General features: G+C 43.2%; 1 protein-coding gene across 11 annotated transcripts in view; it reads right to left on the bottom strand.

The window, feature by feature from the left end:
* SPATA13 (spermatogenesis associated 13) overlaps positions 1-27,109 on the bottom strand; it is a 266,452-nt gene that overhangs the window by 13,407 nt on the left and 225,936 nt on the right. For all 11 annotated transcript variants that reach the window (XM_050937148.1, XM_050937150.1, XM_050937140.1 and 8 more), the window contains 8 exons: positions 25,527-25,671; positions 16,107-16,243; positions 15,620-15,799; positions 13,397-13,582; positions 9,627-9,806; positions 6,119-6,351; positions 2,003-2,132; positions 1,072-1,444 (listed from right to left, as the gene is read on the bottom strand). In XM_050937148.1, the coding sequence (XP_050793105.1) occupies positions 1,072-1,444; positions 2,003-2,132; positions 6,119-6,351; positions 9,627-9,806; positions 13,397-13,582; positions 15,620-15,799; positions 16,107-16,243; positions 25,527-25,671 (1,564 nt within the window). The remainder of the gene's footprint in view (positions 1-1,071; positions 1,445-2,002; positions 2,133-6,118; positions 6,352-9,626; positions 9,807-13,396; positions 13,583-15,619; positions 15,800-16,106; positions 16,244-25,526; positions 25,672-27,109) is intronic.

Here is a 27,109-nt window from a genome sequence, read left to right as displayed (position 1 = left end):
CCTAAGGATACTATTGCCTGGCTTTATAACAAAATGTTCTTTAGAAAAGTGGCTGCCAACCACTAGTTCACATATAAGGTGTAGTCCATGCTAAACAGTTAGATCAACCTAGCTATATCGCTCCAGGGTATGAAAAATCCACACTCCTGAGTGACGCAGTTATGCCAGCCTAACCCTGGGTGCAGACAGTGCTAGGTCAATGGAAGAATTCTTGCATCAATCTAGCTACCACTTCTCGGGAAGGTGGATTACCTACGCCAATGGGAGAACCCCTCTTGTCAGCGTAGGCAGCGTCTCCACTGAAGTGCTGCAGCAGTGCAGCTGCAGTGCTGCTGCTGTAGTGTTTCACCTGCAGACAAGCCTTCGGTACTGGTATGTCAGGTTATTGTTACTGGCACTCTAAGATCACCCTCATGAGGCGAATTCTCTCACATCTCCGAAGCTGTGGAAGGCCCCCAATAACCCAGTAGAACTACATGAAGTTCTACTATGCAGTCAAAGGGAGCTTGAGGGATTTCACCCCACCCCATGCACTAGAGGTCTGCTACACAGTGCCTCTTGCTGCATACCTGCTCTGAGAGGACTAGCAGGAGAACAAGGGAAGGCCGCAGAATGGGGATTAAGGAGCTTCTGTTGATCTAGGGCTGCAAAAGTGGTTGTGGGGCAGTTTGACTGCTGCTCCATGACCAAATAGTGAGCATTCCTTCCCTCATCCCTGTAGACTCTTCTTCCACAAAGCTTTTCAGCAGGGGACAGATTTTTTTGCTCTCAGCGAGTAGTCTGTGCTGCAGTTAGTGCACTCATCCTGCCTTCTGCTCTCTGTGTTGTGCAAAATGTAACCCACCACAGAGCCACAGCTACTCCAACCCCCAGTCTCAGGATCACAGAGCTGACACAAATGAATGGGAAACAACAGACACTTGCTTGTATAGCTGAAGTTTGTGTCTGTTAAACAGGCGCCGCTGCCCAAAAAGGGTGAGAATCCATTCGCACAGAGCCAAAAAGGAGAGAAATCGAAACTTTGCCTTTTGATTTAACACCTCCCCCCACACTGTAAATCTTTGCACTCACCCATTTCTTTGTCTTCCTGCACTCTTCGCCTTTCATTTTCACAGGCCTCCAACCACCTTTTCTTATCTTCCTGTTTTTTTGCACAAAACAAATGAACCTCTTCTGTTGCTCTATTCACAGTTTTGAAAGCATTCTTGATATTAATGTTAAAGTCCTTATCTTTGCCATCCTCAATGTCCACAAGTTCCATCTCATCCAGATCAATCCGACCTTTATAATATAACATGTCCCTTCGCAGCAGGTCCTTCTTACAAAACACAAGCTGATGGTCAAAAAGGAAAAAAATCCTCTGCTGGCTTTTGCCTTGCTTTGAGATTTTGGTCAGTTCGCCCGAGTGGATCAGTTCTGAGCTTCTGGCTAAAACATCCTGCCCCTAAAATATATAGAAGTGTATGTGTAATAAATAAATACACCGTTTTAAGTGATCATATTACTAATTATTATTTTTGTAGCATTTGGTCACACGACAGACAGAACTGTACTTCTGTTTCAATACACTTTTTAAAAATCTATAAATATAAAAGGTAGATCAAGCTGCATTCACCAAAAATATGGGTTTGATTCTGCTCTCAGTTTCGCCAGTGCAAACTAGGCGCAACTTCATTGAAGTCAATGGAGTTACCCGAGTGTAAAACTATCAAGAAATCAGAATCGGATAAAATGGTCCCAACCTAAAAAAAAATACATTTTGTTCTCTTTCAACATCTTTGTAATCTCAAAGATACAAACGCGTGTTATAACTGTTGCTCTTTCAGAGTAAGACATAAGATAATCAGTAACAGAGTCACTGCAAATGAAGCAACTCAACTTTTAACTGACCAAGGACCACATGAAATGTATGCACCACCATAGAAAAAAAGATGCCTCCCAGAAGTCATTTAAGTACATTTTAATATTAAATATTTTATGAAAATGGAAGAATGACACCTACCTCCCAATCCACAATAGATACTTGCCAGCGTGCAATCTTGTCTATGCTTTCCAGCCTTCGTTTGCGCTCATTGATGAGGCATGCTACATTCTTCATGGCCTCGTACGCTGCCTGTATATTGTTATAATCACTGTAAAGTGGAAGCAGATTTCAAACACATTATATGCACTGGATATAACACATCACATCACAGTTTAACTGACTGTCTAAAGCATGATTCTCTACAGTATCAACTTATGCCCCTAACCAGAGTTCTTAAACCTGAAGGACCTGATTCCCCACTACGTTGCATCTTGTATAGTAATTTACACAATTCTATGCTGCCCTATCACCCACTTTGCCCAGGTGTAAATTACTACACACAGGGCAAGGAGGTGGAGAATCAAACCTAAGCTGTGATATCCAGGCTCCATTGAAATCAATGATACCACTCCCATTGACTTCAATGGGGACATGGTTTCACCCAAAGAGTTTATTTATAACAAGAATCTAGTTGTGTAAAACAATGTTTTCTTTAATAACTTATTTCTAGATTATATTTTCCTCTCCCTCCACCCCAATAGCTGGGAGTGAGGCATGGGACTGGGGTGACTTGATAAGGGGAGCACAGCTTTGTGTCTCAGCTGCTTAGCTGCAATGTTATAGGTGGTGAGAGGAATGTCCTCTTCTGCCTTGTACAAGGATTCTTCTTAGAAATGCCAATGAAAGGATCCAGAGGATGAGGAGTTACTGAAATCTACTTAGCTGTTGTGAGTTAAGGGAGTCATGAGCACAAAGAAGGAGAAATAAAAGGAGGAGGGATTGATTCTTCTTCTTCCGTATGGCTTGGGTAGATAGATATAAATTTGTAGTTGTTGCTAAGTTGGATAGCCAGTACATTGCCGCAACAGTGAGCTGGCAGAATGTCCTTCAGACCCCCGGCAAAAGAACAAAGACGACATTCAGATATGATGTGCTCTATCGTTTGTACCTGGTGACCACAGGTGTATACCTCATTTTCCACTTAAAGAGAGTTTGTCCACATCTCCCATGAGATGTCCTGATTCAATTCAATCTGCACCAGTCTTTCCGACATAAATCAAAACCCAGTGGTTCCTCAAGAGGATCAACAATAAGTTGTTTGTTTTGAGTGGTCAAAGTACTTCATGTGACTCTCCATTGAGCCTCAGCATCAAAGTTGGGAGTAAGGATCTTCATACGGTTCCACAGAGGGTTGTAGGATTTTAATCTTGTCTTTGGCGGGTTCTGCAGGTCATGGTGCAGTGGAATCCTTGTATTTGCATTGACATGATTAAGAAAGCGAGATGTCTGAGCAGCTCTTCTAATCTGTGGACCCTGATGTGCGATAGGACTGGGAACCAGTCAACTGGAGTAGATTTGAGCATCCCTGACACTATGCCCATAGCATTATTGAGTTGAGTGTCAAGGAGTTTAGTGTGACTACTGTGACACCACACTGGTGAACAATATTCAGCTGCAGAATATACCAAGGCAATTGCGTCTGACGAAGTGGGTATTCACTCACGAAAGCTTATGCTCCAATATGTCTATTAGTCTATAAGGTGCCACAGGACTCTTTGTCAGTTTTTACAGGCAATTGTTGCAGTTCATAAGGTCCGTGGACAGGAGCCCCATGATGTTCTGGCTAATTTTCTGATAAGCGCGACACAAGACCAGACCTCATCGCGGGTGTTCTCGAGGTGTTGTCAAAAGGTCAACTCCCAGTCCAGCGTAACGCCAAGATATTTTGGATTAGCTTCATGGCTGATGCTCTCACTGCAGAACTGCACAACAAGTTTGATATTAGCCATTTTATTGTTCAGATGGAAAGCCTAAATTTGACTAGGCCTAAATTTCCAGCATTAGAAATAATCAGCCATTCTGCTAAGATCTCAGGTTAGGGTGCAGTTGATGGTGTGAAGGCTGAACAGCTAGGGAAATATCATCTGCATACATGAACTTCCTTGCCTCTGTTGCTGGTATATCCACAGTGTATAAATTAAAAAGTACTGGGGCCAGGACGGAGCCCTGAGGGATGCTCGAGTTAAGAGTTCTTGGTCTACTGATTTGGCCATTAAGGTGTACCTTAAAGCAGCGATCCCCAGTCATTGCCGCCACAAGGCAGATCGTTCACCAGCAGTGAATGATGCGGGAGACCTTGAGAAGGAGGCCCTGTCTCCAGACACTGTCATATGCCGAGGATGGATCAACAAGGGCAGTTCCTGTCTTCAACTTATGTTGGAATCCTGCCTCAGTGTGGCTGGTTAGTGAAGCTACTTGGTCACAGAAGTTTGGGAGGAAGATGAGAAGCTTCTCATGGTGCTTCTATTAAGTGCTGGTGTTTTCTGTGCTCTGTGTTTTGTGCAAATCCACCAACATACCAATATCAGTTGGCCACTAGATCGTTTTACCGACCTCCCAGTGAACATAAAGTGATTGATTAACGGATGCTGACAGGCTGGGCCACTGCATGTAAACAGGTATTGAGGGGCAAGACTGAGAGCCCTGGCTTCCCCTCCACTTCTGCAGATTTCCTCACATGCTTCTGCCTTACCACCGGCATACGTCTGGATGCGTGTGTTCACAATCCACCTCCCTTTCCCTATTCAAATACCCACCAGAAACTCACTTCTGCAACATCATACATAAGAAGTGAGAGTAACAGTAACAAAATCCCACTAATGTAAGGGTGGACCTGCCTTACTGAGTCATCGCACAATCTCATCACTGTTTCCCTTGCCCTTCCTATCTTAGTTCCCCTCCTTTTGGTTAATCTATGACTGTCACTTGTTGTGTAACAGGTGCTCTTACTGGCAAAGACTGTGTCTGGTTACCACACAGGCTCTCTTAGGTCTGATAAACTGAGATCCTCATGGTGAGTTGAGAAAATGACAGCCTCAGTTCCTTTGCACATTTAGTGAACAAAATTAAACAGCTCAGACCTAGGGAAGCCCCTGGCCTCTTTCCACACATTTTCTAAGTGAATTTTGTGAGGGCTCTGAAGAAATTTTGAAGGGGAAAATGGAAGGAAAAAAAAAAGACATCAAAACAACTGATAAAAACCCAAGACAGTTGAATCATGGACATCATCTGGAAAAATATATACTGGAGAAGGGATTAGTAGGTTAAGAAAGTGCAGTAATAGCAAAGGAAATGGTAATTTCCTGAACTGGCTTCCAGTTAACCAAACACTGAATGAAGATCCATATATGAGTGATTGTCAGATCACCGGAAAATATTCAGTACCACCTTTGGAGGGAGTTTTGCCTGAGTAAGTTCCTATGTCCAGAGTTGTTTCCTACACTGAAGATAGTAACAATGAATGTAGATAGTCTGGGTATCTCTCATTAATATATTTTTCCACCACAAAATTACTGAGTCTTTCTGTACTGGTTGTTCCCTCTTTTCCTCCCCCCACTTTGATTCACTTGTTTCTTGCAGTATCTAACTACATCATTTCATAAAGATTTTTCAGTATCCTTTTTCCCCTTGAACATATTTTTCAATGTGTAATACTATTAAACACGTTCAGTTTATGTTGTTCTTCTAAGACCATCTTCACCTCTTCTATCTCTAAGGGTTTGTCTACACAGCAAAGAAAAACCTGTGGCTGGCTGGGCTCTAGAACCGTGAGGGGTGAGAGGGAAGTCAACATGACAATGAAACAGCCCTGCAGTCCGAGCCTGGCAAGCCCGAGTCGGCTGGTATAGGCCAGCTGCAGGTTTTTCCTTGCTGTGTAGACATACCCTGAGACACTTCTCTTTTCTAATTCTTCCCTTTTATCCCCTACGGGTATCCCTTATTCATTTTTCCCTTGGAATCACTGGTGTTTTTTCACTCTGGTTTACAAATCTCTTCTCCTTCCCTCTCTCTTTCTCCAGATCAGTCCCCTTATAGACCATTTAACATGTATATTGTTTCTGAAATATTTTTTCACATAGTCCCCAGGATGATAAACATATTGGGTGAAATTTCATCCCCACTGAAGTCAGTCACAGCTTTGCCATTGATCTTAAGAAGCCAAGTTGTCATCCACTACCTGACCAAATCTACCTTAGATTGCTTCAGCAGTAAGGTAACATTATGGTCTAAGAGAGATCATTTTAATTCTCTCACCTGTGCTCTTCGGTAGTATATTTGAGTAACTCTGCAAGCTGAAGAGGGTATTTACAGATCTTCTGAACAGGTGTAAGGAGAAAGCCATCAATAGCAATGTCAATCATCTGCTGAAGCAGGCGACAGGCCTCAAAGAAGTGACGGTATTTGCCCTGTTTCATTAGGTTGGAAAGCTCAAGGCAGGCACTGGGATGATTGTTACAATACTCTGAGTAGATGGCAAAACCTTCTTGCTATAAAGAAAAAACAAAGCTTTAGCTAAAAACATTCATCTTAAAAAGACAAAACCAAAAATCAATATTGAAGTTACAAAGCACGTCTGGTTACACTAATTAAACAGTTTGCTAAATTACACCCAAACTGAATAACAATCTATTTAGAAAACACAAAAGAATCTATTCTACAATTGGTAATAGGTGAAACTCCTGTTAATGTAGATTATAGAGGAGTGCATTGGCCAGCAGTGCTTGCTGCTTTCTGAAATGGAAAAAAACCCAAATATCTCTTCACACTAAGTAGATCTGTGAATTTCAGTCATACGGGGTTCTCTATGAACACTGAAACAGAGGCCTCCACAAAATCACAATAATCAAACTCACTTTAACAAGGAGTTTTCTTTGAGGAGCCTTGGAAATTGGAAGCCTCCTATGGTTATTGGTAGAGCTGAGCGAATAATAGATCTTTTGGTTAAATAATAATAATAATGATAATCTAGTTCAATTTGAACCAAACCAATTTTTAAGAGATTTTTTCAAATTGAAAAACTTGAAAAAATGTCATTTTGTGTTGAGTGAGATGTTTGAACTGACTCTAAACAATTATTTTTTAGTTTTTCTATTTGATCATTTTTGAGTTTTCTGCCCCCTCCTTTTTTTTTTTAAACTGGCCAAACTTGAAAACAAAATGCTGTTCTCAAGCAAAATGACTTGGGAGGGGAGGAGGGAGTATTTTTCAGCTTAAACTATTCAGTGAATTCTACCCAAATACATAAATAGGTATTGAACCCTCCAAAATGCATTTTTCGGTGACATTTTTATTTGCCAAACTTTTTTTCTCAAGTCTACTTGAAGGTTATGCAGGTTAATCACCCTGGTTACTATTTGCTGTGGGAAGATACTGGGATACTGGATGTAGTTTTCATGGAACAAAATCAACTCAGATGCCTGCAGTTAAATGTTAACCTGTGATCTGTGTTCCCTATAAGCTGCGCGCTTGGGCTGCGAGGCAGGAGAGATTTAAGTGTCATTCTCTGCATAGGAGGCAGCATATGTTCAAGTGCCCCTCCCCCCATGTTGCCCATCCTGCAGCTGCTCCCAGGACACTCCTGCTGGCTGTGCTGAGCAGAAGGTGAGGGAGGGAGGAGGGTGCTGATGTCAGGATGTCACCCTCCCTCCACCCCTATACCCTATCTCTGAAGAGCAGGGCAGAGGGGACAGCCTGGCTCAGGAGAACTAGGAGCTGCTGTGGTCTGAATGGTGAGTGGCTGTCGGCTGAGTACCTTTCTTAAAGAGACAGTGCACTGTTTCTGACATTTCCCCGGAAGCCAGCTCACACAGTCTCTCTCTCAATCTCTCTCTCTCTCTCTCTCTCACACACACACACAGTCTCTCTCTCAATATCTCTCTCTCACATACACACACACACAGATTCTCAGTCTCTTTCTCACACACCTCCCAGCACATACTTGTGTAAGCAGAGTCAGGATAAGCTCTACACTGACATCTGGTGGAAAGAATTTCAGAGAGTTTATTTGCATAGGCACGCCTACCCTATCCCAGACTGCCAAGCTGTGGGACTGCTTGGTGACAAATTGCTCACCCTCAGTTGGGTGGTACTGGCTAGACATGGGACATGGGTTCCAAAACCCAGAGAATTGAGAGAGGTTGGGGACAGGTATTTGTGCCTGGTGGTGCAGTCGCCTTGTGGAGCCAGAAGCACCAGTTGCACCCCCTCCTCTCTCCACTGTGGAATGTAAGAGTTGATTTTTTTATTCCCTTAAGAATTTAAATACAGGTTACTGAGCTGAAATCACTTTGGGCTAATGGTGCACTGGCACTGGGGCTCCCCTACTATGAGCTGGAATCACTAAGAGCTGAAAATCACTAAAAAGCTAAAATCACTGAGCTGAGAGCACTGAGTACGGTGCTAACTAGTGGGGAGCCCAAAGCTATACTGTGGAACAGAGCTGCTGGCAGAGTGGAGCAGTTTGTGGGGACGGCTGGAGCGGATCATGGGACAGCTGGTGGCAGCAGAGCAGCTGACAGAGCGGAGTAGCTGTGGGACGGGTGGAGCGGCCCACAGAGCGAGCGGAGCCGAGCAGTTTGCAGAGAGAACTGGAGCAGCTCATGGAGCAGAGCAGCTGGTGGAGCGGAGCAGTTTCTGAGGACGGCTGGAGGAGCAGCGTGGAGCAGCTGGTAAAGCGGAGCAGTTCGTGGAGAAGGCGGAAGCAGAACCCACGGAGAGGCAGGGCAGTTGGCCCCGGACCACGTAAGGTGCCCCTCTCTATCCAGGCTGGGGGGAGGGACCTCTACAGATAAACTCTCGAACTCTGGGGTGGCATTGACCAGAGACTTTTGGGTTGTTGGACTTTGGGGTGATTGGACTTAAAACCCTAAGGGGAAAAAGGACAGTGCCAAACGTACTTGGAGGTGGGTTTTTGTTTATGGTTTGTGTTATAACCCTGTTTGTGGTGTCTCTCCAATGGGATGCCGTATTAATTCCTTCCTTTATTAAAAAGATTTTGCTACACTCAGACTCCGTGCTTGCAAGAGGGGAAGTATTGCCTCCTAGAGGCGCCCAGGGGGGTGTGGTATGTGAGTGTCCCAGGTCACTGGGTGGGGGCTCGAGCCGGTTATGCATTGTGTTACTGAAACGGAACCCCTGGATACTGAACCCGGCTCTTGTTGCTGCCAACTCAGAGGGACAGAAGGGTTACACTTGTATTATTGTTGTTGTTACTTCTCGGTACTTCCTGCAATGCACATATATACTCTGTAATTTTATTCTTTCAAAGTGTTATTTTAGTGTTTTGACTGGTCTATGCATTTCATAATTTTTATTTCTCTTACATTTACATTTATTCTTTGAGTAGTGAGTTCTAAAATGCCTAACCTGTCCTGGCTGGAGTAATTATCCCTCTCGTAACTTTTAAAAAAAAATATTATATCTAGGGTTTTTGTTTCCACTGGTGGTGCATACAGGCACATACCTCAGTGCACATAAGAAAATTTATTCTGCACATGGATGGAAAAAATTAGAGGGAACATTGCCTGTTATTGTTGGAAACAGTCCTGTTCATCAGGGATCACCAGATCACCATAGCTATGAAAATGGAAAGACTGTTGACTTACAAGGAAAATAGGCCTACTCAATGGGTGGAGGTGGAAAAAAGGGAGGGATTTTAAATGTTTTCATATAATCAGCACTAACTAAAGTGTCTTCCTCATGGTAGTTTAACATTTACTAATCATATTTTATTTCATAAGCAAAATGGAATTAAATGACATACATGTTGAAGAAAGCAGGATCCTATTTCACTTAAATGAGGTTCCTCTTTGTTGTACTGTTTCTCAAGATCTTTCAGAAACTTTCTTTGGAATTTGTAAATATCCTCAATGTTTCCAAAAATGGTGTTTAACTGAGCCATGGTGAACATTCCTGTATGTTTACGACACTGCCGAATATATCCCTGGAAAGAAAATAAGAAAACCTCTTTGTATCAAATCTGAAAGAGATCAAGAGCTTGAAAATGGCGTCTGTATTGAACAAGGCAACTCAATCTGATATTCTACTTTCCAAGGTTAGATTTTTGTGGTGTCTGATTTCAAGGCCATATTCACTACAAAACTCAATGTACAAATTCAGATTTGTGTCTGAACAGTTATGTTACTGATTCTCCCAATCCTAATTCTGTTTCATCCTAGAGTTGATTAGTCAGGAAGCCAGATGTCAGAACTTGTATAATATCTAATACAGAGCTGTATCTTACTGTTAATAAATACCAATCCAAGAGGAGGAGAGCCTGCACTACCAATTTTGCCACAGTGCTTAGTAGTAACTGTCCCAATCGTGCTATGACAGAGTTTGATCTTGCCTGCACAGATGAGACCAAATTCTGTAAAAACACAGTCTAAAGATAATCTTTGCTAGGGCTAGTGTAACCCACACACCTCTAAGGGGTGGTGCTCTGTCCCATCTAGTGGCACTGAAACCACTTAGAGCAGTGGTGGGCAACCTGCAGCCCACACATGGCCTGTCGGGGTAATTCGCTGGTGGGCCACCAGACAGTTTGCTTACATTTGCACAGCTGCCTGCAGCTCTCAGTGGCCGTGATTCACTGTTCCCAGCCAATGGGAGCGGCAGGAAGCAGTGCGGGCTGCAGGGACATGCTGGCCACTGCTTCCTGCAACTCCCATTGGCCAGGAATGGCGTACCGTGGCCACTGGGAGCTGCAGACAGGTGGCCGTGCAAATGTAAACAAACTTTCTGGCAGCCCGCCAGCATATTACCCTGATGGGCTACATGTGGCCTGTGGGCCGCAGGCTGCCCACCACTGACTTAGAGAGAAATTAATGAGTCTAAGGGCCACATGGCTTTTGGCTCATGCAGTAGAGGCTCATGCACTGAGCTCCAGAGGTTTCAAGTTCAATCCCACCCGCCGATGACCAGGGTCTGTTTGTGTTACACTAGCGCATGGTTCCTTGAGTATTTCAGAGCTTGGTCCCAGCCACATAGGTAAGATTACCTTGCTATAATGTGCTTGAGGTGCCACTGTGTTCAAACACTGCTTAAACACGACAAAATCTATAGCATGGACAGGACCCTACTGGTACTGGAATGACTGCTACCTAAAAACCCAAATGTTCCATTAACAAATATTTATCTGTCTTTATGTCTATCTATATGGGCTCAATTCAGTACATTTGTCTCAGTCTCTAAGTAGATACGTTACAATGCTCCAACCCCACAAAGCACTTGAAGTAACTTCTAATTCAGTACCAAAAAGCAGGTAATACAAACAACTGGGCAGCCAGGAGGAAGAGGAAGGATTAGGGTTCTGCTGAGGTAAGTGGTCAGCTCCTGCCGCATGTCACAAAGAGGCATATGATCAACAAACATGTGGCAGTAAGGCACACCTGGCAAGCTAATAAATATCTGCTGTTTAACGCACTGTGGGGAGGATGGGATACAGTATGCTAAAATGGCTGCCAGAAAACATCTGTTGCACACACAATGGGGGATGGAACCCAGGTACATGTGAGCACTGAGGTTAAACTGTGTGGTTAGGAGATGTTTGCCAGGTCTGTACCTTTGGACGCTGTCAGGCATGTTGCTCCCAGATCTCCCTGTGAGCTGCTAGCACCAAAGAACTTGCAATTGCTGCAGTGAGGTAACTAGGTTCAAGCAGACTCTTGGAGTTTCTGAATACCATTTCTGGGTGCTGCTGGGTGCTACTATGCATGTCCCTACCTTCCCAACCCCAGCCTGTTAAGGGACGGGCCAATGCTCCAAGCCAAGTTGGTGTTTTTTGCCTTTTGCTTTGGTGCACAGGCACCCCCACAAGGGAACTTATTTCTTGTGCAGGTCTTGTAACTCTGAGTCAGTCTCTAGAGTAAATTTTTCTCTGACTCAGACCTACATGTAAGCACACCACTGTCCTGCTTGCACAGCCATAAGTGATTCACTCTTTGCTGAACTTGGGTACATTTATTCCCCTTGGAAAACATGTGCATTAGCACTGGCCCACTAAATACACAGCCACTCTGTCTTTAAAAAAAAACAAAAAACATAGATGAACTGGATTAGTGATGTTAAAGAATTAATATCAGTGGGCTAAATCCTGAGAGCTCCAACTCCTCCTGACATCAATGTATGTACTGATGTATCTCAGCAACAGTTAAACCAATGAAAGTTAACGTTAGTTTCTCACACATATTACATCACATCCACACTCTCCAAAGAAAATAACTAAATAGAAATTGGTAGCTGGAGCAACAGAATGGTACCTGAAAGAATAAATGGCAAAAAAGAGGCAAGCATCTTGGGGCTAGTGTGAAGACAGAAGGCAATTCAGTTGGACAAGTCAGGGAGATAAATTCTTACATTCATAAAGCAACACAAGATGTGTCATATTGGTTCAAAACATTTGGTCTAGCCAGTCTGGTATTCTTCTAGCAATTGCCAATACCTGTGCTTCAGTGGAAGATGAAATTCACCCACCATGAAGCAAGCCAAATGTGTTAGATACACATTGGTAAAAATTCCTCCTGGACCTTTTATAGCTTATGTCCTGATGTATAAGATTTAATTACACTTACCCTGGCATAGATAAAAAATGTATCTTAATGATGATCTTGCTCAAGGAATTGAAATTTAGCAACAAATTTTAAGGATTACCTGAAAAAAATGGGTTTGTGTCTTTGTTTTGTTTCTTTAGGCCTGATAAAAAATAATCTGTGTGTTTGCCACACTAGAAGAGCAGCTCTTATTATTTTTATTTTTCCTGGAAGATTCTGTATATGACTAGAGAACTAATAGGACTATGACATAACAAGCAGAAAAGTGAAACCTAACAAACTGAATGGAGACATGATTTTTTTGGTCAGGCTGTTTACCATCCTTCACAGGTTCTTTTTTTACTACTCTAAGTCAAACACCCAACCCACATATGAGAGAAAAAAGTTCATAGTTAAAGGCTCAAACTTCAATTAAGGTGTGAGAAACCTCCTACTACTGGTCTCTGGTCCTCCAAGGAAACTCCAGCAAAAAACAAACAGAGAAGGTAAGTCTTGATACTACTGATCTTTTTGCAGTTTAAACAAGCAGAATATTCTTAAAAAATAGAATTACATAATAAATGACCAGAAAAATAGTGCCAATCCAATATTTCATTTTTTCCTCTGCAGGCCACCTTCAAAACGTTCAGACACTAAACTGTAACTAGATACTACAGTATTACATGGGTTTACAGTTATCTACAGAGGCAAAGTGGTAGCAAATACTAAGTAAGCTGGACTCTCTCCCCTAACATGGAAACTGCAGTCAGGAAAGCAATGCATTGTTAACAGATACAAAATGAAGTGTTCTTTAAAAAAGGTATATTATGGTGTTCAATAAAGAAGAGAGTTAGAACCGCATAAGAGAACATTCTCATTGACAGCCTTAGAATTGCAAGGATAAATCTTTTGACAACAGAAAATGCTCAAGTTTTCACTCATAAGTGATATTTCTTCAAACTAGGTCTGTGGAATGCTCTAAGTCTATGGCTTGACACTGTACCTCACAGATGTCCTTGAGATGTTTGATATAGACTCTCTCCGTGTTCATTATTTCTTGTATAACATTGGTTCTCATCTGATCCTTGTTTTCAGCAATTTTTTGGCGATGTTTGCTAGCATCTGCATGCTGCTCTTCATCCTGGATGCTACCACAATTTTCTCCAAGTTCATCCTGATTAACTCGTAGCTGCATTCATAACAGAAAAGACAGCTAGAATAGTGCAGCAAGGTGTTACAAAAACAAATGTTAAAAATTATTACAAACTTTATTTAATTACAATAGAGGCAGCTCATAACTGATTATTATTAATAATAATAATAATTATTATATTACTGGTCCCCAGTCCTAGGTTATACATATAGAATTCCATAATAAGGTCTATCATGTAACTCTTAAGCAAGTATTTCCACTGGCTACTAATGTAAAGGTTTCAGGAATCGGCTCGCTCTTTCTTTCTGGGTACCCATATGGCCTTCCTCACCATAGTAGCCGAAGGCCATCATATAAAAGTTGCCTATATTTTTTGTTAACGGAAGTGCAGATTTATTAGAGAGAGCATGAATAGTGGGTGCTTATTGCGAATACTCCAATAAATAGTGGCTTTATTTTTCATGTTAAAGTTGGATGATACTGATCTGAAGCAGGGCTGCCCAGAGGATTCAGGGGCCTGGGGCAAAGCAGGGGAGCTGTGGCACCTGTACTCACTCAGCAGCATTCTGGGTCTTCGGTGGCATTTTGGCGGTGGGGGACCCTTCAGTCGCTCTGCATCTTCGGCAGCACTGAAGGGGCCCCCGCCACCGAAATGCCACCATAGACCCGGACCACCGCCGGGCTACGGCTCGCAGGGCCCGGGGCCTGGGGCAAATTGCCCCATTTGCACCCCACCCCCCCTCGGGCGGCCCTGATCTGAAGTAATCAGTTACAGTCATTTCTCCCTTCCCCCAATGTCCTCCTTTCCCAAAGAATGGGGCACTCACACTCACACTGATATCCAAAGTTAAACATACAGTTTTCTGAAGTCAGATTTAACATTTTTGTATTAGAGTCCCATCACCTTCATTATTTACCTAATTCACACAAATGGGAAAATTGACAGGAAAAATGACCATGTGGTTAAATTACTGGACTGTGATGAGGGAGATCTGGGTTTAATGGCCCCAGCTCTGCTATTAACTCTGTGTGTGCCCTTGGACAAGTCACTTAAGAATAATATTTTAAAGAGTGCCTGAAGTTCACATTTTTAAACGTATTTAGGCCTTGCTTTATTCAACATTGCAATGCCTAAATACCTTTTTGAAAATTTTACCTTTACTCTCTCTGCCTCAGTTCCTTATCTGTAAAATGGGAACAACAAGGCTGCCTTTCACTCACTCTTTCTTCAACATGCCTATTTAGATGGTAAACTCTTTATGGGGGGGGGTCTGTCTCTTACAATTTACTTGTACAGCACCTAGCACAGTAGCGCCCCGATTTCAGTTGTGGCATCTAGAAGCTACTGTAATATAATTAATGATACAATACAGCTATAGCTATCCCTCAGTAGCTGTACTGTTATGAGACTCTTGGCTGAACTGCGAATAAGGTATTCACATTATGGACAGAACTGCCACAAATGATGACAAGTCTGGCATTATTTTACCAGTGAAATCCCTGAAATATCAGAAGAGACTGCTGAGTACAACAGATGTCCCCATCTCCATCCCCAAAACTGCTGTGCTCTTTCTGTACATATTGACCACTCTTGAGTTGTATTAGTGCTGGTTCCTTTACCTCCATGGGACATAGTCCAAATAATAATGATAATGATGAGCTGGGTCACTGTCCTCATTTCTATTTGGATTTTGAAAGGGTTACCCAGGAGTAAGTGACAGTAAAATGTGGCCAAGTAGATTACAAATATTTGGGCCTGATTCTCTTTTGCCCTGTCCCTTGTGTAGGTTTTTATGCCTGTGAAAAGTGGCCATAAGGAGTTACAATTTTGATTTGCAAATGCAAGGCAGTGGAGAATCAGGCATTTAATTTCAATTTAATATTGGTTTGGGGCATTCAGCATGAAACAAGGATATAAAGAGATGAATGCTTAATCGAGAATAGCAACATTTAACAAAATAAAACAAACCATTGTTATACTGACATTTTACCAGGAAACTGATGTAAAGCTGCAATAATGCAATGATGAATCAGGCTCTCCTTGTAGAAAAAAAACAGACGTAGGTTACTAACCCTGACAAAGCTAGCTGGAAACCAGGCTTCCTTGTCTTCATTTCTTCCCCACCACCAGTCTTTGTTGGAAGCTTCAAGGACTCTGATGACATCCCCAGCTTTAAAGCCTAGCTCTTGATCATCCATAGTCACATGGTCCCACAGTGCCTCTGCATAGACCATGCTGCCGTCACTTATCAGCTGAAATGTATGGGGGGGAAAATGTTGGTGAAGGACAAAAGCTCAGCAAAGACCAATCTGTAGACTGCTAGAAAACTAAACAAGCATAATTAAACAACAAGGAGATAAATAAATACAACCTGTTTCAGGATGAGCTGAGTATTTTGAGAAATCTGTCCTTGTATAATTACCTGTCTGAGAAATTAGATAATGCAGCAAAAAGGTCTGGATCCCAGACTCTCAAGCTTGAGTATAGATATATAAAACACATGAGGCATCATCACTTTAACCAAAAGGTTAGACATACTGGAATGTACCCTCCACTTACCTCATTAATTGCTAGTTGTTCCCCTCCAGGCTGCAGATATCTAGGGCTGGGTTGGCAGAGCTCCTCATAACTGTAATCCTCCTCACTACCATTGTCATCAACTAAGGCAGAAGATTCAGTTCCACCATCTGTAACAACTAAAACAATAGTGACAGGCTTGAAACAGAGTAATTTGGTTTAATCAAAGCCTTCTCGGAAAAGCAAACATACAAAAACAATTTAATTAGAAATGTGAACATAAAACTGCCAATAGACTAAGGCAAACCCCTTAGAAAGTGCCTTTGCTCTTGAAAATATAACACCACCACATTTAGGAAGTGATTTTCCTCTCATTTACACACCCATGCAAATCAGGAATAAACCCACTGAAGCAAACAGAGCTACACAGAAGTAGACCTGGATGTAAACCATTAAAATTTTTGGGCTGGTGTCACAGGTAGGTAGATAGTTTCCTGCAGAGGTCCCTGGCTCAGGGGAAAGAACTTAGGTTCAGATTTTAAAAGGTATTTAGGTGTTGTTGAGCTCAGGATTCCAATGTCTAACCTATTTAGGAGCCTGGGTACATCTACACAACACTACCTGGATCGGTGGATAATGATCGATCTATCAGGGATCGATTTATTGCATCTCAACTAGATAAATCAATCCCCGAACGTGATCCCCATCGACTCCGGAATTCCACCGCTGCAGGAGGCGAAAGCGGAGTTGACAGGGGAGCGGCGGCCGTCGATCCTGTGCCGCGAGGACGTGAAGTAAGTCAATCTAAGTTGATCTGAGATACATCGACTTCAGCTATGCTATTCTCGTAGCTGAAGTTGCGTATCTTAGATCGATTTCCACCCCCCCCCAGTGTAGACCAGGCCTAAGTTAAGTTTCAAATGGAGTTTAGGCACTTAGGAGCCTCAATCCCATTGACTGTTAAAACCAATTTAGGCTCATAAGTGCCTAAGTCTCTTTTGAGAATGACACTTAGGCATTGCAATTCTGAGCACAGCAATGCGTAAATACCCTTAAAAATTTGGGCCCTAATCTTTATACGACTCTTAGGCAGATAGTCAGGGGCAGCAGGCATAATAGGCCAGGTTAGTCTCCCCTAACCCAGGCCGTGGCCCCACCCATACTCCGTCTCGAGCCTCACCCTCACTCTCCCTTCCCCTGAAGCCAGAAGGGGCTAGTGTTACCAACTTTCTAATTGCAGAAAATTGAAAACCTTTGCCCTGACCCCTGCCCCACCCTGAGGCCATGCCTCTGCTCCACCCCTTCTCTGAGGCCCCGCCCCTACTCACTCCATCTTCCCTCCCTCTGTTGCCCACTCTCCCCCACCCCTGCTCATTTGCTCATTTTCACTGGGCTGGGGCAGGGAGTGGGGTGCAGGGGAGGATGTGAGGGCTCTGTCTGGGGGTGTGGATTCTGAGGTGGGGCTGGGGATGAGGGGTTTGGGGTACAGGAGGGGGCTCAGGGCTGGGGCAGGGTGGTGGGGTGCGGGAAGGGATTGGGGTGCACGTTCTGGGTAGCACTTACCTCAGCCACTTTCTGGAAGCAGCCAGCATGTCCCTCTGGCTCCTAGGTGAAGGGACGGCCATGGAGCTCTGCACACTGCCCATGCCTGCAGGCGCTGCCCCCTGCAGCTCCCATTGGCCGCAGTTCCCAGCCAATGGGAGCTGTGGAGCCAGCACTTGGGATGGGAGCAGCACGCAGAGCCCTGTGGCCGCCCCTTCACCTAGGAGCCGGAGGGACATGCTGGCCACTTCCGGGAGCCACACAGAGCTGGGTAGGGAGCCTGCCAGCCCCGCTGTACTGGCAACACTGCCAACCATACTTTTAACGGCCTGGTCAGTGGTACTGACTGGAGCCACAAGGGTCCCTTTTTGACTCAGTGTTCTGGTCGAAAACTGGACACCTGGCAACACTAGCCGTTGCTCGGATTGGCCTGGGGGTCAGGCCACTACTTGGACCGGCCAGTGGCCTGGGGGTCATGCCAGTGCTTGGGCTGGCCAGTGGCACGGGCAGCTGAGGCAGGCAGGCCGGCGCTCGGGCCAGTGTTGCCAGGTGTCCAGTTTCCAGTTTTAGGGTGGGTGGGCCGGGGCTTCTCTGGCCATGGTGCGGGGAGGGGTAGGCTCAGGGCTCCAAGGGAAGGGATGGAAGGGGCAGGGCCTTGGGAAGAAGGGGCAGGGCCAGGGTAGCCTCCCTGAAGGGGCAATTCACACACTGCCCTTGCAGGTGGCCTGCAGTGTAATCCTGCATGGAGTAGGCTATGAAGTAGAAAAAAGCAGAGAGTAGAACTAGGCGGGAAATGCTTTTCCTAGCCTATTAAAATTTTCAAGATTCAAAAAAAATTTCCCTAGTCAAGGGATTTGGGGGTTGGGGGGGGTGAAATGTGAAAAAAGGTAGAAGAGATGGGGAGATTACGGCACTCACATGGAACCTGGGAGAGTCAGGTTCAAGTCGCTGCTCTGCCAGATTTGGAAGAGGGACTTGAACCTGTCCCTCCCACTTCCCAGGTGAGTGACCTAACCAGCAGGCTATTGGCTATTCTAGGTTGGATGTCTCCCTGTCTAACTCTTGTTTTGACCAGAAATACCATCTTGAAGCTGAAAAACCTCCCCAGCAAAACTTTTGTCAAAAATTATACATTTCCACTAAATTTTTTTTGACAAATCAGCATTTTTTGACAAAAAGCCTGTCAGCCAAAAAATTCCCAACCACCTCTACCTGAGAGGCTTGCCTTGTTTTTTGGATCCCACGCAGATGGTCTATACAGTGTAACCCACAGGTTTTCATGACAGTATAGATAGCCCTGTCTATATTAGTGCTTACACTTGCACCCTTGCAAGCATTTCCGCTTATATGGATACTAATTTTTCAAGAGTAATCAAAGCCATAGGATGCAGAGGTCAATTAAAACATTTACCTTGTGGCTTGCTTTCTTTAGACGGGCACAATTTTGCCCTTAGTCTTGACGTAAAACAACACAGTTATTCTACCCACCACAAAACATTTTAAAATACATATTTATATTAATGTCTCATAGAGCTAGTCAAGGAGGCTGCAAAATTCCTATTAAAAAGTTGAGATCTCTCAGCCATAGGGTTACAAATCTGAAAACTAATAGAACTATATATTTTAAAAGTGGTATCATTTAAAACTCACTGACATTGCTTTCCTGAAAATCTGTAAATAACTAATATATAAAAATCAGCTTCTAGCCTCAAATCTGATGTGTTAAATTTCATCCCGGATCTCATTTTTACAGCTGCATTGTAATGTCAGTACTGACAACTGGTTTGTTGCAGCAAAGATAGTAGACATAAATACTCGAAAACATTTAACTAAAGATGAAAATGAGTGTAATTTTTGGGCTGGTAACTGCTCATTATTCCCTACCAGTCAAGAGGCTTCCACTGCCTTGGTAGCTAGATTTTAAAAAACAACCAATCACTTACTCTCTGTATCCATTCCTCTAATGTTTACCGGCAGGAGTAAATATTTTACAGATAGGGATGGGTATCCTTGTGGCTCTAATGATTGCAAAAACTTAAGACAATGTGAGCCTGATTCTGATCTCTATCCAGCTTTCCATTGGTGTAACTCAGTTGATTGCAGTGGAGTTTACATTATTTACAACAACATGAATGTGATCAGAATCAAGCCTAGTGACGCTAACACTTGAAAATTTTAAATCAGAAACATTACAGAGAATAAGAAGAGTGAACCTTCTACTCACACATACCCATCTGAAGGCTCTCCAGACTCCAAAATCGTGCCATTTCCCCCCTGGCTACCATGCTGCTGTCAAAAACAACGTACAGAGTAGGGGCTTGGCCTTTAATAGGTGAAGCTTAGTCCTAAAAGATTCACAGAGATCCAGAAAGGCTTAGAGCCTTTGAGCTACTGAAAATTCAGAAACAGCTTATTCATTGCTTTGAGCTTCTGTATGTGCATATCAGGCCAGAGCCTACTTAGAAACTGACAGCTCATTCACTGTTCCCGTATAGCTGTGGGTTTAGTGGATCAGTGACATCATGGGGTACCCTTAGGGAGGAAGTTACAGAAAAGAAACAAAACCTGTATATACAGTGTTCATTGATAATGTACTTACAGTCTACTGCACTGTAGCTAATGACACTGCAATGAAGAATGTTTTTCAGTCCTGTCAGTGCCAGCAAGGGTATTTGCTACTTTTCATTAAAGCAGCTAAATGTGAATTAGAGTTTCAATTTAAATTCAAAGGATATATCTCTTCTACTCCAAGTCACAGGAAAAGGCTATTATGAGTTGCAATTTCTTCTAGCCATATGCCAAAATATGTCTTCCAATACTGCTTTGCATAAGATTGTACATTTATGATATTATTCCAAAATGTAATGTGTAGGATAACTATACACCCAAAGGTATTTTTCACACAGTTCTTAAATGCTGTTGTTACTTCACAACTAAACTGTGGTATATTTGTTTGGTTATAAGCGACTATCACTACATTATAACCCAAATTCTAATCAGCAGCCAATTGCTCTGTGATGGGGCAAAGGAGGTGTTCCCTCACTCAGGCCGCAGCCTCACTGTAACTCTACCACAGGGGGTAGAGAAGGAAGGACACGAATAGCCACTTAGCTCTGTCTTCACTCATTCCATAGCCCACTTCAGCAATGACCCCACCAATCCTCTCATGTCAGAGCACAAGGGATGCTATGGAGATTAGCATCTATCACCCCAGCATCGTGCTCTCCTTTGCATAGGGGAATTGCATCGGTTCTAGAGGCAAGGGCAGGATTTGCCCCTACAGTCAAATCATGTATTCTTCAACAATCTGCATTTGTACTAATTTTTTGAAAACTGATATAAAAAGAAAATCCTGAAATAATTTTAAAAGAAGTAGTCATGGCACTATATGTATGTGGATGAGACTCAGAATTACTGATTCTCTATATGGAAACAATATTGTTTAGCTATGCCAGTCCTTTCACTAGGGGCTGGTTTCTCTAGTAAGATGCTCAGAAAACCACCAAGGGACTTTGCATACAGCATATCACAACACCCACAGAAATCACATGGTTTCCAATTGTACCATCTCAGGGAGAGAATGAAATGCCAAACTTATAACACAATATTAATGACGTTTGATTATCAAAATCCAGGATCTGCTGCATTTTGAAGGCAACCAGTGGACATGAAAAATACAGCTCTCCCTTCTGAATCATTGAACTGCACCATAATTCCCTGCTGAGAACAGACTTGCTGAATAATCACAGTTACAATAAGCTACTGTATATTATGAAAAGCACATATACAGCACAGTTGCAAGGTGTCTTGCAATACAAATCAGTAAACAACTAAAAAATGTGTCATCCATAGAAAATTCCTTTGCTTGAGCCCCCAACCTGGGGATCTGCATCAACGACTGAAGAATACACACTGAACAAGTGCTGTCCAGACAAAATCCTAAAACTATAACATAAAACAGATTCACCCCTTTGAATTACTCTATCACACCTCTGAGAATGTGAGTAGGCAGGTGAAAAAGGAATAGCATAAAATATGGACAAAAAAATCAAGTTAAGATGGTTAGATCTCACTACACTGAAAACTCCTTTCAGAGGCGACTCAAGGGACCAATAAATATCTGTTTGTTAATTATGGTAGCTGTCTAACATCACCTGGCTTTGACCTCTGTGAAGTGAATAGTGAACTCTCATTGATTTCAATGGGACCAGCGTTTGCCCCAAAAAGTTCTGTATGTCCTTGTGGTCCCAGCCCCATGCTAAGCAAGGCAGCCAAAATATCACATGAGTTATTGTGGGCCAGTTGCTTGTTGCACAAGAGGACTGGGGGAAGGGGGAAAGGAAGGGAATGAGGAAGCACAAATAACGGAGGACACAATAGATGTGTAAAAATCTAAATGGCATCAACTGCATCCATAAATAAATTCAGACACAAAAAGAGAGGCCAAAATGAGGCATTCCTCACAATAAGAACACAACTCTGCACCAGGACCTCAGCAGGGCTTGCAGGGTTCTAGGCCATGTACATGAACATGCTGAACCAGGGCCGATGCAATGATGTTTTGTGCCCTAGGCGAAACTTCCATCTTGCACCCTCCCTCGTCCCCGAGGCCCCTCGCCCCTCCGTGGCAGCTCCCCCCCTCTGCCCTGAGGCGCCCCCCCCGCACCTCAGCTCACCCCTGCCCCGCCTCCTCCCTGAGCACACTATCGCTGCTTCACTTCTCCCGCCTCCCAGGCTTGCGGTGCCAATCAGCATGTTCAGGGTGGAGGCAGGGCAGGAGTGAGCTGGGGCGGGGAGTTCCCCTGCGTGCCCCCCCACCCTCACTTGCTGCAGGCGGTCCTCCCGACGCTCCCCTGCCCCAGCTCCCTCCGCCTAAATGCCAGTGGCGACCGGAGCAGCCAAAGGTCCAGCCGCCGCAGTCGCTGCCAAAGAAAATGCCGCCCTCCCAAATCCTAGTGCCCTAGGTGACCGCCTAGGTCGCCTAAATGGTTGCATTGGCCCTGTGATGAACATAGATCCAGCCACATTCCACCTCTTTTCAAGCTGTAACAACTGTATCGTTTACACAGCTCCTTCTTTTCAGGAAGAAAGAAGAAACATCAATACTGCCCAGAAGTTGTTGCTTCAAAATAAAAATGAAAACCTAATCTTAGGCTTTGGGCCTCAGAATCAGGTTTTTCCAGGGTAAGATTTCTCATATCCTCAGGTCTGCTTCAGAGCCTTGTCTACACTATGAGGTTAGGTCAAATTCAGCTGCATTAGGTCAATTTTATAAGCAATGCATCTACACAATCAATACAGTTCCATCGACCTAAAGGGCTCTTAAAATCAACTGCTGTACTCCTTCCCGACAAGGGGAGTAGTGCTAAGATTGACCTTGCTGGGTCGAATTTGGGGTAGTGCAGATGCAATTCGAAGGTATTGGCCTCTGGGAGCTATCCCAGAGTGCTCCAATGTGATCGCTCTGGACAGCACTTTGAACTCTGATGCACTAGCCAGATACACAGGAAAAGCCCTGGGAACTTCTGAATTTCATTTCCTGTTTGGTCAGCATGGCAAGCTCAGCAGCACAGGTGACCAAGCAGTCCCAGAATCGCGAACAAGCTCCAGCATGGAGTGAACGAGAGACACTGGATCTGATTGCTGTATGGGAAGAAGAATCTGCACAGGCAGAAGTCCGATCAAAAAGAAGAAATGCTAACATATATGCCAGAATCACACAGGGCATGGTGGAGAGAGGCTACAACAGGGACACAGCAGTGCCGCGTGAAAGTTAAGGAGCTCAGGCAAGCCTACCAAAAGACGAAGAAGGCAAACGGTTGCTCTGGGTCAGAGCCCCATACATGCCGCTTCTATGATCAGCTGCATGGCATTCTAGAGGGGGACTCTACCACTACCCTACCACTGTCTGTGGACACCTGCAAGGGGGGAGTCTCACGCAACAGGGAAGAGGATTTTGTGGATGAGGAAGAGGAGCAGAATGTGCAGCAGGCAAGCAGAGAATCCATTCTCCCCAGCAGCCAAGACCTTTTCCTCACCCTGAAGCCAATACCCTCCCAAGGTGGGTTCCCGGACCCTAAAGCTGGAAAAGGGAAAAGATCAGAATACGTTAAAAAAATGGCAAATTAACTATGTGACCTTCCATTATTCACTGGAACTACTTAAAAAACTCCCTGCAACCACTGCCAGATCATTTCCCAATATCTGTGGTAAGGCCCCGACAGAACCTTATTTTCCTTTACTTTCCATCTTTTTCCTGCACAGTAGCTGACCCCACCATGAAGCTCTGATTGGCAGTGGGTGAGGGAGAATTGTCATTTAAATCCTCTCATGTCCAGCTAGCATTAACTGTAACTCTAAATTGAATAAGAGTCAAGTCTGTTGGGAAATTCTGAATATTGAATCTAAATTCACACCAAACATGTTCCTGCTACCCCTAACAAGAACATCATCTCTACTTGTGCTGCTTGCATATCAGAGACCCAAAAAACAGCTTTTAGTGGGTGTACACTATGCCCAGGGGTGAAAGTGAGCCAGTACGGGCCTGTAAGCAGCCCACGTTAAAGCGCTGCCCTGATTTCAACACTACTTACTCCATGTGTATATGGAGCAGTACAGTGAAGGTTGCAAGTGGCTTTACAGCAGCTATTCTTTAGAATACTGAAGTGAAGGGGCTTGATGTGAAGAATACGCTTTGACTTTTTAGGCCCTTGATAATGAAAAATAAGTAAAATTGCGCAGAGGATGTTCTCTAGTATCTGAAAGAAGACAGATGGTATTGACCAAGCTTCTTTTTAACCTCCTGCCAATTAATGATTTATGAGATGACACTATTGTTCTTGCTATCAGCTTGCGATAATGTGGCAAGTAAGTGCTAATGATAAGTAGAACTGGAGAATAAATGTAAGAGGCAAATCAAAAGGACATTAAAAGACACTGCTTGAAAAAGGCATTTGATTTTACAGTCCTTTCTAAGGATTTGTACTTCACATAAAACTGGATAAATGTCATGGGCTACATTCATTCTTGGGACAAGCAGGTGCAACTCCCATACAAATCTCTAGGACAAATCCTTTGGTGATTTAGGGTTTTTCTACACTGGAAATTAATCTGAATTAACTAAAGGTGTGAATTTAAAGTCCTTAGTTAAAGTTCATTAAATCCCTCTCTGAACACTCTCTTTCAGCAGTTGCCACTTGACTTCTGAATGAGAGCCTCCACGCAAAGGCTTAGTGTGCTTTAATGTACTTTAAGTTCACACCTTAAGGGCATGTCTTCACTAGCAACATTAAAGCGCTAGCCATAGCTGTGGGGGGATGGATAGCTCAGTGGTTTATGCATTAGCCTGCTAAACCCAAGGTTGTGAGTTTAATCCTTGAGGGGGCCACTTAAGGATCTAGGGCAATATCAGTACTTGGTCCTGTTAGTGAAGGTAGAGGGCTGGACTTGATGACCTTTCAGTTCTCTGATATAGATGGGTGTGTATCTCTATTAAAAAAACCTACCTCCACGAGAGGCATATCTTCGTGCACTGTCTACACTGGCACTTTACAGTGCTGAAACTTGCAGCGCTCTGGGGTGCGTTTCTTCAGTGTAGACATGCCCTTAGTTAAGCAGCAAGCCTTCAGAGAGCAGTAGGGAGTACATGGATTGAAATAGGAGTTCAAATAGTAAAGGGAAGCAACTTGAATCAATTTAACATTCAGTGGATGTGCAACACAAGTGTAACTTGAGCATAGCAGGACAAGCACTAACAGAAAAAGGTATAAAAATAAAGTAGCTTCATCATAAGCTACTTTACTATTTACATCCTATGTGTAGTTTACACCCACCTTCCAAGGCACTGATGAATTGGCCCATTCTCTCCATTTTTGTAACACATTTGGTTTGCAACCCCTTAAAAAGACCTGTAAAACTTACCATTAGATGCTCTCATTTGCTGCCTCCGTCCCACTCGATCCAGGCCTATGGGGGTGCTTTGTGAAAAGGTGAAGGGCCGGAATCTGGCTGAAACAGCTTTATATGGGGGAACTTGGTGGGCTGGAACAGGCGGCCGTGTTATTGGCTACAGAGAGAAAAAAGAAAATCCATTATTATTAGTAGTAAAAGCTACCAGGAAGCCAAAGACAGCTACAGGTATGAAACTGGGTTTGCTTACACTCTCAAGCTGACTATATGGACACTAAGAAACCCTAGTTCAAGCAGTCATTAAACTGATTGAGCATCACATGCCATACACAATATTATGGTAAATATCTTACAGCATTAAGGTTCTCTGTTATATTAAAAACTCCATAACCTTCTGTTATGTTTAGTGACACTGTATATTCTGCTTTATAGTTTTTGCTCCATAATATTCCATGTCTAAATGCTCTAGCAGCTAACATCTCAGAATAGTTTACTGTAATGTCAGCCAACTGTAAATATGTAACAGAATGGAAATACTGAAAGGAAAGAAAGAATAGAAATTATACAACCAGGTGTGTTAATTTCCCAGAATGTTGTTCAAGATAAATATCCTGCTGCTGAGGAACATACTTTAAAGTTAAACCAAAAAAAGACTCTTAAACCTGATTTTTTTCTTAGAGCTTGTCTGCATGGTCCCTGGACTACAGGGGTGTAAAGTGAAGTGTTGCACTGTCACTGCCCTGTGTAGACCCTACTAGCATGAACTAAAAGGTACCTAGATCACATTAATGTAGTCCTGTTTGAAAAGGGTCTATATTAACGTAAATTAGGCACCTTTAGCTTCTCCTGCCAACCGACACAGCTACTGCCGTTCACAAAGGTAGTTTTATGATGTTGACTGGTAAGCTCTCTCCTTTCGGTATAGCGGCTATGCAAGCGATCTTACAGAAGTGCAGATGCATCAGTACAGCTGTGCCGCTGTAAGCTCACTAGTGTAGACATGGCCTTAGTCTCTTAATTGTTTTCCTCTTAGGCTTGTAAATTAAGCATATAGAAACACCAGATCCTTTCTATGAACTATTTGTTGACGCACTGGTATGACTGATTTACTATTGCTTGAAAGCTTTTTCCCCCACACGAAGTTGTCAGACAAAACAAAACGAGTTAACAGCACTTTTTTCACATTCCACTGATGTTCAACACTTTCAAAAAAAAAAATCTGTTGCATGAAAATTAGGCTTTAAAAGCTCTTTATGAAATAGTTCTGATGTGTTCCTTAATCATAAGTATTTTTCATACATTTTAAGTAGCAATTTAACTACCAAACACCAGACTGAAAAATATCTTGATATATTTTAATATGATAATTATTATTTCATTTTTTACAAATTATTTCTCCTATGGCATATCAATATCTCAGAACTGCACTACTGAACTAAAGCAAGAAAAGCAACTCCAAATTGTTCCATAACAAACACCCAATATCCTCAATGCCAATTACTTTTAATGTATTTATTCCTGGTCAATTATAATTTAATCATTAAAGTCTTGATCCTGATCCCTTTGTAGGCAACAGAAGAAGTGCCATTGAACTT

This window comes from Gopherus flavomarginatus, chromosome 1 (assembly GCF_025201925.1).
Source record: "Gopherus flavomarginatus isolate rGopFla2 chromosome 1, rGopFla2.mat.asm, whole genome shotgun sequence".
Lineage (NCBI taxonomy): Eukaryota > Metazoa > Chordata > Testudines > Testudinidae > Gopherus > Gopherus flavomarginatus.
Note: the sequence above shows the minus strand (reverse complement) of the source record. Positions and strands in the feature narration are given on the sequence as shown.